General features: G+C 40.4%; 1 protein-coding gene across 3 annotated transcripts in view; it reads left to right on the forward strand.

Moving 5' to 3' along the window:
- MAP3K9 (mitogen-activated protein kinase kinase kinase 9) overlaps positions 1-11,688 on the forward strand; it is a 62,165-nt gene extending 50,477 nt beyond the window's left edge. For 2 of the 3 annotated variants that reach the window (XM_075105755.1, XM_075105757.1), the window contains one exon: positions 910-11,688. In XM_075105755.1, the coding sequence (XP_074961856.1) occupies positions 910-1,391 (482 nt within the window). In that variant the 3' untranslated portion in view covers positions 1,392-11,688. The remainder of the gene's footprint in view (positions 1-909) is intronic. The other variant, XM_075105756.1, reaches the window with a different exon arrangement.
- Positions 11,689-13,016: the final 1,328 nt, after the last annotated feature.

The following is a 13,016-nucleotide window of genomic DNA, read 5'->3' on the forward strand; positions in this document are numbered from 1 at the left end:
AATTCTGATCTTCAAGGCAGTGAAAACTGGATCTCTAAAGCTTTTTGGGGCTGTCCCATTCTTTTTGCTTGCAAAGGAATAAGAGCAACAATCTTCCTGGGTAGGTAGCGTTCTCACTGTTGCAGTCCTTAGGAGTGGCTGTGACTTGATAACTTAAAAAATGCTTTCCTGTTTTCTTACCCTAGTAATTCAGAGGAAAAAAAAAAGACTAGAATAATAAATTAAAATCTGATTTAATTAGACTTTTCCCAATGGTAAAACAAAATGTGAGTTTGTCTGTTGAATGGCAGTCTGCAGTAAAATGTGGGTTAATGCAGCTGAGAATACTCATTAAAATGGTATTCATGAAAATGTAAAAGTTATGTTGTGTTTTATTAAAAAAAGCCCAACCAAACAAACACTGTCCCCCACCCCTAAATGAAGACAAACAGGAAAGCATCCGCAGTAGGTAGTGTTAAATGGCTCTTCCAGGAATTTGGTCCTCCTCGCTGCAAACAGGTGTCACCTCCTGCTGTGCAAGTGTCTCCTTGATCCATTCAAGCTGTTAATGGGTAATGTGCCTTCCAAAGGATGTGGGGAGTCCTCACCTCTGGTAGGAGTCAAATCCATGCTCTCCAGTCTGAAAACTGAAGAAACCAAATGAGAGAATGAACAAAACTTGCTGATTGTGCTAGGTCAGTGAAACAGGCATCTTGCAATGTGTTGAGAACAGTGTAGGAATAAAGAAGCCAGTTTCCACTTCAGATTGGTGTAATCTTGAAGATACGGAGTTTGTAGATTCTGAATGGAGGTTTTCTGCTTTGAAAATGTTTTCACAGTGTACATACAATAAGCTAAGATCTGTTGGAACCATTTAGCAGTGACATCTAACATGTTTCCCTCTTCTCTTACATTCTCTGTTTTGGATAGGTGTATTAAAAACACCTAGTCCAAGTAGAGATCCCAGTGAGGTCCCTCGCCTGCCAGACCCCAACCTTGTTTTTCCTCCAACCCCGAGACGATGGAATGCACAGCAGGACCCCACACTGGAAAGACCCAAGACCTTGGAGTTCCTGCCCCGGCCACGTCCTGCAGCCAGTCGGCAGCGGCTTGATCCCTGGTGGTTTGTGTCGCCCAGCAATGCCAAGGGTGAATCTTCTGCCAACAGTTCAAGTACTGATACTCCAAGCAATCTGGACTCCTGTTTTGCTAGTAGCAGCAGCACTGTAGAAGAGAGACCTGGACTGCCTGCGCTGCTTCCTTTCCAGGTGGGTCTTCCTGTAGAGGAGCGGACACTGTTGGACATAGATGCTGAGGGGCAGAGCCAGGACAGCACCATTCCGCTATGCAGAAGTGAACTTAACACACACAAAGCTGCAGCATATGAACTCAAGCAGGAATTCTGGTCTTAGTATGAAATCCACTGGGGACAGTGAGCCCCTCTAAATTCAATCCTACTTTTTGCACTGAGAATGCACTTTGAAGACAGATGAGACGGAGAGATGCTACGGAGATCATATGGTGCTGCCTCTGCTGAAGATGTGTTGTTTGACTGCCTGATTTTTGCCTGCAGTTGGATGAAACTTGGCAACTCTGAGCTGCTGACTTTTGCTGTGGGGTTTTTCTGTAGTCTTCCCTGCCCTCTTATGGCAGTTTGAATCTGCAATGAGCTAAAATTATCATATCAAAGTCTTTGTTACTGACCTTGTAGGATTTGGCACTTGCAGTACGTATATTTGTATCTATTCTGGTATTAATCAGTATTTTCAAAACTCAAATATTACACTACAGCAGACACCAGTGTTTGATGTTTTCCCAAGGAATCCAGGACAGAAACAAGTAAATATCTGGAGACTACCTTGTCTGAAATGTATTCAGATCATTAGGTAGGCTTGGGAATCATGGTACCCCACTGGAGGAGCAGAAGTAGCTATCTTAGACTTGCTTGTCCTCTTTTGCTCATGTGATAGCGCAAGGTGGAACAGATTGCAGAGGAATGGCATGGCATCTCCACTGATGGAGGGCTCTGAGAACAGACTTAACTAGACTGTTGGGAACAAGTAGGTGTGGTTTATCCTGGCTTCAAGGCAGGTTGGATGGGCTTAAGTGATCTCTTGAGGTCCCTTTCAGCCCTATTTTTCTATGGCCCTGTGCTTTCAAAAAGAATGAAGGTTTATGGTATGGCTGTTTACTCTAGCTTGCTTTTTTGTTTCAAACTTTGGTTTCATCAGCCTCCTCTTCTCACCCCCTGTATCCCAGGCTCATAGTCAAGCTGCCTCAGCTTTGGGAAGGGAATTAGCAGGAACTCTTTCTTTAAAGCTCTGTTGGCTTGCAGAAGTAAGTTGTGTCCCCTCACGCTTGTTGGTTTGTGGTTTTTTTTTTTTCTTCCTATTTTTCTTCCTTTCTTATGCTTTTTAGGAGTGGTCCTTGAAACCCAATACTGTTCTTATGCACACTGATACTTGTTTAAAGCTCTTCTGAAATTGAGGCTTATTAGCGGTTGAATTGTTCAAACAAGAATTGGAACATCTGGATTCTGTTTTATTTTGTCACTGACTCACTGTGTGACCTTGGGCAAATAATGTAACCTCTGTGCCTGAATTTCCCTGTCTGTAAATAATAGGAATAATACCTACCTCACAGGGGGAGGGGTTGGGACATAATGTAATAGGTACAAAGTCCTCCGAGATCTTTGAGTGAAAGGCACTATAGGCATGTAAAACTTTATTCTTGTTCAAATATGTAAAAACCCCTAGCTTTGGAGCAAGAACAGACCCCTGTCTTGAAGGATGAAGTCACACAAGTAGGGTGTGCCTACGCTCACAGTTTTCTGTACAGAGACTTGCAAGTGTGTCTGTGCCTCTGCAGGTATATATTATTGGCTTTAATGAGAGCTTCACTCTTCCCTAGTTTTGGCATTATAAATAAGGGATGTGGCTTTTATATGAGTGTAATAGGGTAGTCTGCTTTATTGCAGGGTACAGCATATCTGTTCATTCTTTTTGCACAGATCTGTGCTCGTTTGGCTAATCTACTGGCCATTTGGGTGCAAATAACTGATTTGACAGTGCTGCCAATGCAGTGCTCAAACTGTTAGGGCAGTCCAGTCCTTGTAAAGGCAGTGTAGCTGAATACTTTCTTGCAGCTGTCAGCACAGAGAACCTGTGTGTTTAGGTGTTTGTAACCTGATGTTAAAAACCAGCATGTGTGGGGAAGTACTGTACCTCAGGTTTTTTAACTCTGAGGGCTAAAACCAGCATATTGCTATTAGTCAAGTGCACCCTTTTTTTCAAGCAATTGCAGTATGTTTTCATGTAGAAAGGCCACACATTGTGTTTATCGCATTCCATGAAACATGTTTAATGGCAGATTTACTTTTTGCTGCCTTCCCCCTTGAATGCTTCAGGGCTAGCCCTAATGATGCTACACCAGCTGCTGAAGCTGGATAGACTGTTGATTGTGTAGGCAAGGTATTCTGATGTGGGGCTAAGATACTCTGAAAAGAAAACTTGTGTTTCTGACACTTCAGTTAAATGTAGACCTTTAGCATTATGCATTTCTTAAGCATTAATCGTTTTGCTTTCCATTTCTGAAAACTCGGTTTGTGATCCAGAGACTAAAAATAAAGGCAAAACCCACCCAAGCAGGTGATCAAGGAAAGCCCAGTCAGAGGCTATGTCAGAGGGACTCAAAAGCAGGAGATTAAAACTATCTGTTCTTCATAGTCTCCCTTACCATTTTAAAAAGATTGAAACAAAACTACATCAGCTGTTCTGGAATGTAATGTTTTCTGTCCAAAAACTATCCTTGCAAATGTCCTAGGAAGCATCATCTGTTCTGCAAAGACATCACCTGGAAGAGCTCCATTCAGACAGAAATCTTTAAAATACATTCACTTGCACAGAATGGGAGGTTACCTTTCTAGGTCACAGTGTTTTAACTCAGCTCACTAAACTTTCTGATAGTTGGCCAGTTGCTTTCACCAAGCGAACCATAAGGTTTCTGTCAAGTTCCCAGCAGGCAAGACAGTTGTGTTGTCACCTCTGACTTAGGAAATTTGAGAATGAGGTATTAAAACCCTTTGCCCCTCTCACCCTTTTAGATAATCACTTGGTGAAAGTGTTGTGTAGCTGACCTATTAGAAGTATTTTACTCTGAAGAGCATCTTCCCCAACACCAAATAGAAATTGCTACGTCAAAGGACCTGGGTAGAGCAGATAACAAGGAGTCAAGGATCCAGATCAGGGTTTCCAACCTAGATATTGTCTATTACAAAGGGGCCAGAAAGACTAGGGGGAAACATAATGTTTGGGTGGGGTTTTTTGTGTTTTAGGGGTTGGGGTTTTTTTTGGTTTTTTGTTTGGTTTTTTTTAGGGGTGGGTGTGGGTGGGTGGGTTTGGTTTTTTTTAAACACTCCTTGGATGCAACTATCTTCATAGTCTAGCATGTGAAATAAAATGAGGTAGTCTTTGAGTATCAACCCATAACTGTTTTCCAGTTGGGAGCCCCGTGGCTAACCTGAGGTATGAGCCAAGAGGATTCTTGCCATTGGCTTTAGCAGGTGGTGGGGTATTCTCTGGCAGGTAGTCAAGGCAAAGAGTTGTCAGGTGTTTTACCTTGAGCATCCCAAAAGCTGTTGCAACTGGTGTCCTGAGGCCCAGAGGCTATGTGCATGTTTAAGCTAGCTCGTAACCTCTCCCTATATCCATCTATCCCATCCTGGCTTGATTTCCCTGCTTTCTTAATATGTTGGGTTTTTTCCTTCCCAGTGTGGGAGCTGAGGTGTGCTCCAAATCTCCAAAGCAGTGCTTCACTGTAGTCCACTAGACACTGAGAAGATATGAGCCCATCAGCTCATAAATCTTTTTTTTTCTACTGGTTACTAGTATTCCCATTTGTCAGGGAGACAAAAGTTTCACAATATTGATGATTGCCATACCTTTCTAGCAGCATTCTTGAAGATGGTGAAAATCTTGGTATAAAAAAATTCTAATAAATGTATTGTTTCCTAAATATCTGAATAAGTTGCACTTTTTTGCTGAGAAAATGAGAAAAAGATCATGAGAGCAGAAAATCACGGAGCAGTCTAAAACATAAAGACAAAAGAATGGTGTAAAATGTGTTAAAGGGTTCACAAAGAGGAAGTGACGTTTTTTAACTGATAGTAATGATAGTAAGATTGTTGCTGAGAGAAATTTTTCTGGTCTGGAAATGTATATGTATTTTCTTTTAAACAGTCAGCTGGCAGTGTGTGTCACTAATCTGTGTAACTGCTGTGCTGGTTTAGGAAATAGAAAAAAGTTTGCCAGCCCTTCAAAATACGCTGTCTTTGTAGCCTGTTTGTTTTGCTGTGAAACAGGGGAAAGCACAGACATAGCAACCAGTGCAAAAAATGAAAAACTTTTTGATAAATTTCTGCTGGTTTCACAGAAATTGAGTGTGGGACAGGTAGAGAGAAGAAAGCTTTTGTGTCAAAACTAAGGTGATAATAGTTATGGATTTTTTTTTCCTAATAATGTTGCTTCCTATGGATTGCACAATACTCTGTTTTGCCAGCAAGTAGACCTTCTTTCCCTTCAGTCTTTTTCAGAGGTGCAAATGTAACTTTTCTATAGGTATTTTTTTCCTTCAGATTACTATTGCAATGGGTTGACAGTATGGGGCAGGGAACCTCAGTGAAAATATTCTTTTTGGAATGGTTTTCTAACAGTGAGCATTTTCAAAGTGAATTTTTCATTATTGATGTGCAAAGACCTGTTCTGGTTTGGCACGCTTTTATGACAAAATTTCATTTTTCTATACCTCTAGGAATGGGAGTAATTGCCTTCCTCTTCATAGCATGCTGTTACCCTAAGACTTTATGGACAATACTGCATAGAGATGTTACTTTGATTTGTCATGAAACCGGATACCTCTCATTCTGTTGAAGGTGAGGCAGTAATGGTCAAGTAAAGAAAGGTCTTTGCCATCTGGAGTGCTCTGTTCAATAGAAAATGGCAGGAAATCTCTCTTCTTGAGTCACCTTTCTATATTGAGCTTAACTTTTATTTGAAACTTAATTTCTGTGGGATGAATACTGGAGTTGGAGTCCCATCAGATGTATGGGACCCAAACCTAATATTGTATCCCAAAATTCAATGATAGCCTGTTACTTTTGTAAGTAATTCTAAGCTAATATTAATGGTATTGTTTCTTTTGGTTTTTTTGAAACCTTTCTTCTTGGAAAAAGAGCTTATTGCTTTCTAACCTTTTCCATGCATTTTGGAAATATTCTCAAGAACTCTTACCAGCTCTGTGGCAAATACAGAGGAGGCTTGTGTCTTGCACAGTGATCCAGGTCCTCCTTTTGGCTTCCCTTTTTTCAGTATGAAACAAGGATGCCTATCTTTGGAAATGAAGGTTTCTGTTCCTTACCTGCTTGCTGCAGAACAATTTATTAGCTTCCATGTTTATAACTCACTTAAGGCTATAATTTGGGTAAAACTGGACATTAAGAGTGAGGGGATAGGCATGTATTAAAACATATTTGCAATCAAGTAATAAATTCAGCATGTATGTGGAAAGAGAATCAAAATATACTCATGCTGTCACAGAGGATAACTTTTCAGACTTCATAAACCTTTGGTTGATCATATATTTAAGATATCTTTAGGAAAGAATGCCTTCCTATGTTTTTCTGTTTGCTATTGTAAGGGAAGAATATGGTGGTTTGTACGGCCAGTGGTATTGTATCTAGCTGGACAGAGAGGATCTTTAACCAAATTTTTATCTTTTTTAGTTTTTTCCTATTTCAAATCCAGTTTGTGGTTTAGATTTTCCTTTTTTTTTTTCTTTTTTGTGGTTAACCAACAAGACAGTCTTAAGAACAACTGTTTATTGTTTCCTCAGCCCTACTTTCACAGTTTTGTGACGTAGTATAGAACTGCATTTATGGCTTATTCTGCTGCTCCCTCTATTGAACGCACTAGTAGAAAGTCATATGCTGCAGTTAAAATGTGCATTTGCTTTTGTTTTTTCTCATGTTCAGCTTTTTTTAAGCAGCTTTGCCATTGGTCAGAGGTGAATACAGCTTCTGAAATGACCTACATCAGCTTTATTTTTGTATGTTAAAAATAGTCATTCCCAGGCTAAAAGGTTTGTGTGTGCTTGATTGAAAGGTAATTTCCCACTGGTGACTGGGTGGTGGGTCTGATGTAGCTACCAGAATTATTGTTCCTCTCTTATAAGGATCTCCCTTTTTTTGCAACTGGAAAGTCTTCAGCATTTCGTCCATGTTTGTATACAAGAAACACATTTCATCTCCTTTTGTACATGCATGAAAAATCTTTTTTTCTTTGGTTTCAAATGACTAGGAATATAATTTTCCTACTGAGAATGGCTTCTTGGACTGTTTGTTTTGTGTTTGGTTTTGTGGTGTGTTTTGGTTTTGTTTTTTATTTAAGCCTGTGAAATACATATGTATGTTTCAGTGCATCCTATATTCCTAGGTGCCTTCTATCTCACATGCCTTCTTGCTAGGGCCTGAGGCTGTTCTTTGAAGGGCACTCCTGGTTGTAGGTTTCAGTACTGTAGTGTTCTTCACCACACACCAACCCAAATACCAGCCCAGTAAACATTTCATGCCTTCCCATTTACTGATGTGTGTACACTCTTGTGGAAGGATGTGTGCTATCACTGGCTCTCCTTACCTCTTGATTAGAATTCTGCTTCTATCCCATCTTTATCGGTTTTTAATTCTTGTTACTATTGTCTTAGGCCCCCAAGTACTGAAACCAATACATGTTTTACATGTGCTTTGACCGAAAATGTTTCCAAGCAGGAGCATAAGACACAACTGGGAGAAGTGAAAGCGGAGGTTGGCAGGAAATAGCGAATAATTTCACTCAATTATCCTTCTTAATGTGATAAGCAGTAAGAGGAGAGGGGGATACTATATGCTTGGTAATCTCTTGGCATCATAGGCAAATTGGGTCCGAAAGAAGAATTTGAGGAATGTTTATTTACTTAACTTCTGGTTGGTTTGTTTCATTTTACCTTGAGCTACCTCATTTGTAGAGATGGAGTGGGAAGGAAGCATAAGTTTTGGCAGTAATTGCTCTAGGTAGGCAGTTGAGGCTGGAATGATGGGAGGACAGAGGCAAATGCTTGTATTTGGCTCTTTGACATTCAAATTCCTGATGGAAAAATAAAACCAGCAATTCAGTTTTGTAAGTTAACATTATACTTGCTTTTACTATGTATGTCTCCAAAATAATAAATGACTAGGCAGGGTGTTTTGCCTGATGGTTTCTGACCTGTGGAAGAGCTGATTGTCCACAGACTAAAAAGGGGTGATTTCATATTGGTCACTACTGCTTTTAAAAGTGAAGGTCTGTTTTTTGAAAACAGATTTTGGTTTTTAAATAATCTTGTGTGCTCTTGAAGTGGACCTACACACAATCCTGATTGTTTCCCTGTATTTGCAGTATCGTTTTCCTAACGTATCAGATCCTAATACAGTCCTTATTGTATCTGAATGCTAATAATGTGCAGACAGCCCAATATAGCTAATATTAAGAAACCATGACACATTTTTAGTGTGTAGTTGATGTATAAGCTCAGGTTGAAGCGGGCTACTGTTAGGCCTGTAGCTGATGGGTCAGATGGATGCATAGCTAGCAAAAGGGGGCTTAGAACAAATCTGCAGAAGGAGTGCCAAAGTTCTGTTTGCTTAAAATAAACTATTTGAAACTATTTGGAAAATAATCGGGGGGGTGGGGTGGTGGGGTGTAGGCCCTTCATTATATAGAAATACTTTTCTAGGATCTTGTCCATGCTCAAAACTTAGCTTTCAGGATAGCTAGTGAGAACCTACATTGTGTTCAAAAGTTGTTGGCTGAAACCCCAACGTAAGACCAGAATAATGCATTTTATGTATGCTATTTCAGAGTGATTGACACTCTCTGTTCTACCTTGATTGTTCCAGTTTAGTGTTTTCTCGAGAACAGATGTTGAGATCGGATAAAGCTAAGCTTCTTGTCTTGAAGAGACATATGGGTCTAAGAAAGAAGCAACATTGTTCTAGCTATGTCCTGGTGCTTTTTTCTCCCTCTCGCTGTCTTAGCAGCAGAGGTTGTAATGGAGCAGGTAAACATGCTGGTGTTTATCCAAGCTTCATTGATAAGAATGCTGCTAACAACAGACTTCAGTGTATAAATGGACAGGTTTTTTGGGAACCCTTGTACTTGGCTTCTCCTCACTGAGGACAAACCTGGCTTCTGGTTACTCTTTGGAATAGCAGAGTCGCACAGTGAGGTTCTTGAGTTTAACTACAGCTGGAGGAGATCTGAGCTTCTTTCTTGGGTTCTTCTGGAACTTGGATGTGGCCACTTCTCAACTTGGGTAATGTGTTCTCTCCCAGGCCCAGTCTGTGAGTGAGTTGTCACCCTCAACTGATTGCCCAGACGTTCACAGTAGGCTTGTTCTTCTGTCTTGCAGGCTTTAGCGAGCAGCTCTTACAATGTCAACTGGGTTAGCATTTGCATCTGAATAGGGCAGCTAGTACCTCTGAGCTGACTTTTCACACTGCATCTCAAGCAGATGTTACTGCATCAGTTCTGCCATTGCTGTTTTCAAGGTTATCTTGACAACCATAACATCTGGAAATCCTAGACTGTAAAGACTAAAGCCACAGCAAAAAAAAGGAAGGAGGAAAAAAGCATACAGGTCTTGTGCAACATAGGTCTCTTTGGAGGATGGCTAAATTTGAAGTGGAGAATATAGCTAGATCCACTTAGTCAGTAGGCACCAGTGCCCCTCGTATTTGGCAGCTATAATAAGATATCACGTAAAAACAAGATCATCTAGTAGTAAAAATTCATATTTAGGATAATTAATTTTTAACTGGAAAGGAAAGAGGCCTCAATTCAAGAAAGCTCTTCATCATATACTTATATTCCACTGACTTCAGTGACGTTTATCTGTGGGTCAAAATGCACAAGACCCCAATTCAGCAAAGCTCTTTTAATCCAAACTGGGGGATTGTGCTGTAGAGATTAATGGTGAAAGACCAGGCTCCGTACTTTGATTGTCAGAGGAAAGAGTCAATTTACCTGAGGAAAGAGTTCCTTCACAAGCCTCTGGGTAAATGCTTTTGGGTTCGATTGCTGACTTTTGTGGCCTTTCCATGACTGCACATGCCATGCCTATTTGACTGCTAATTCTTACCATAAAGGGGTAAGCTTTGAGAATGTTTTCTGACACAGGAGGAAAGAGCAAGGACCTCTGCGTTAGCAGATTGCTAGCTGTAAAGGGGCAGCAAGTGGTGCATGGAGGTTGTATGTGCAAATGTCAATTTAACCTGAGGCCTTTTCTCAGGTGTTTTTTCTCATTTCAAAAATGTATCCCTCCAGGCTGGTGGACAGACCTGACAAGTTCAGCAGTGATCAACATCCACCACTGTTACTAGAGTTCTTGGGTTCTTGTTTGTCAGCTGTTGGAGCAGCACTTTGAGCTGGTATATATGATTTCTTTGTCAATAATTCAGGACAAACTGGAAATATCTGAGATATTTTGCTGGACTTAAGTTGAGAGGCTTATATGGAGTGGGCAGGGCAACAGCAGTGGAGAAATCAGGGAAAATACCTGTGCTTTTTAACAATGTTTCTTCTGTGGCTTTGAAAGTCCAGGAATTTCTCAGCCGGAGAATGTATTTCCTCCCTCTTTTTATAAGCTACTTCTTTCTTTTTGCCTTACTAATTGTGGATCTGCTCCTGCTTCTATTTAAAGCCAGATGCAAACATCAGTGACCTGACTTTCCTAGGTACAGTGTTGTAAATCCGAAGAACCAGGTGAGTAGATTACTCTAGTGTAAGATCATGTCCTCATGTCTGCTCTTTTGAGATACGGGATGGTTCCTGCTTCTGTTGAAATCGCTGTGTGGAGGGTGTTGGGTACTTCATAAGGAACTCCGAACTGCAGGACTGGGATTCATCTTACGGCTTAAGTATTTCAGTCTGGTTTTGGAGACCTCTGTATGTCTTCTCTTCTGTTCATGGTGTTCAAAAGTGTTGCTATGGAAGTAGCACCTGAAGGTATGTTTTGCCCGAAGAACCTGCAATGAAGCAGTTACATTAGCAAATGGTAATGTACCCCAGAGTTAAGTAAAATAACAGAGGCCACCAAGTTTTTCTTGTTTGTGTGATGAAATGTTGTCAAATTAAGTGATTTGTTGGAGCCTTCCTTTAACTTCTGTACAGCAGTAAGTTTAGAGGAAAAGAAGATTGCATTATTTTAAAAAAAGCTTTATTTGTGACCCGGACTTGTTGCCTCTGACCCTCTTGGGCTTAAATAGTTAAATTATATTAATGTCCAGTTTGTTTCACTGTAGGTAACACATCAACTGAATACTCTTGTGCATAATCTACTGTATCTTTCCTCTGTTCTGTGTCGATGTATTATGTGTATTTGGATTACAGTTCTTTTTTGTATTAAATTATTTTATGTTATAGAACAATATTTAAGCAAAGCAAAGAGCTAATGGAAGTTGTTGGCGTTTTGGGATTTCTTTTCTCTTTGCTCTTTTTTTGGATGTACTGTAAATTGTAAACCAAGGATGCCAAGCAGGCTTGGTTCAATGGCTAAAAATTATTGTATTACAGTGTAATGCTGATCTAGGCCTTGTCTCAACACTAGAGCACACAGACTTGAATAAAACTGTTATAAAAGTGATTGTCTTTAGGCCTTGAGTTCTTGGTGTTGTGCTTCAAATAATTTTGGGCAGGTATTTAGAATAGCAGTGGCATTACCTTGCTCTGAGGAATTCAGAATTTTTCCCAGTGCCATAAGAAGTTTATTTTTCATTGCTAGGTATCTCGGTCCTGATCAGCTATTCCAGCTCTGGGTCCTCCATAGGGTTTTTGAAGTCTGTTTTAGTAAAACCCCAGACACCTTAGTATCAGTCTTGGCACCACAGTACCTGTCTGCTAACCCCCGTTTCTGGCTTTTCTCTGAGCAGGGTAATTAATTGCATACCATTTTTATTAAGGTTAAGATTTCTGTTCTGTTAAGATTTTTCTACTCTTTATTTAGTATCCCAGCCAGAATGGGAATCTGAATGCCTTGATCTGGAGCTAATGCAGTAACACATTTTGTGCATGATGACATTTAACAGATGGTTTAGGTTCATGTCTGATGCTGTGCCTTTGTCCCTGCCACAACACTCAGTGAGACATAGGTGCTTGAACAAGGATATTTCCAAGCTGTCTTTCGTCTGCTCTCGGTGTGAAAGCTAGAACAACATGGTTTTGATTCCTAGGTTGTGCCTTGGCTCTTGTCTGCCACCAAGCCATCATTTCACATTTCTCTGCTTTAAGAAATGCAGCTGCACTGATGAAGGTCTATGCACTACAAGACCTTGAGTTTCATAATTTCCTTTGAAAAGAAATTTTTCTCTAATATGGTTACGTGCAAGAAGTCCTACACCCTTCCAGCAGATACAGGGACTGAACGATGCATAGGTAGAGTATCGTTAGTCATATATTCCATCCAAACCGCTGCAGTGATGTAGTTTTTTTTGTGAGAGGCTGGGAGGAGAGCGGACAGGGAGTCGATTAAGTTGAGTTAGAAATAACAGCATGCAAAATAATTGCCTTTTCACTTGTTTTAAGAAAAGGTGTCTTGCAATGGATTATCTTTCAAAGTCTTTCACCTTCCTCCCCCCCAAATCCTGAATGCCTCAAACTCAAACAATTTTTTTATTTCTGCCTTCTGTAATGTTTTGCAGAGTAGGATTCCGTTCTAAAAGAATCAGTTTTTCTAGGTGAATTTACTCACCTGCCACAACCATGAGGTTACCATAATGTTCAAGCTGCCTCATCAGGGGCGAAAATCTAGATGCATCATGGCAGATAAATTTCTGCCAGTGAATGCAGCCTGCGTAGAAAATGGCAGAAAGACGAGGCACTGGGGCTGAATGTAAAAATAAAACAAGAGGTTTTCTAAGCAGGAGAATCTAACCACTTCTAGCAGACAAAGAGGATCCTAAACAAAAGCTGCCA

Source organism: Phalacrocorax aristotelis, chromosome 10, assembly GCF_949628215.1.
Source record: "Phalacrocorax aristotelis chromosome 10, bGulAri2.1, whole genome shotgun sequence".
Taxonomy (NCBI): Eukaryota; Metazoa; Chordata; class Aves; order Suliformes; family Phalacrocoracidae; genus Phalacrocorax; species Phalacrocorax aristotelis.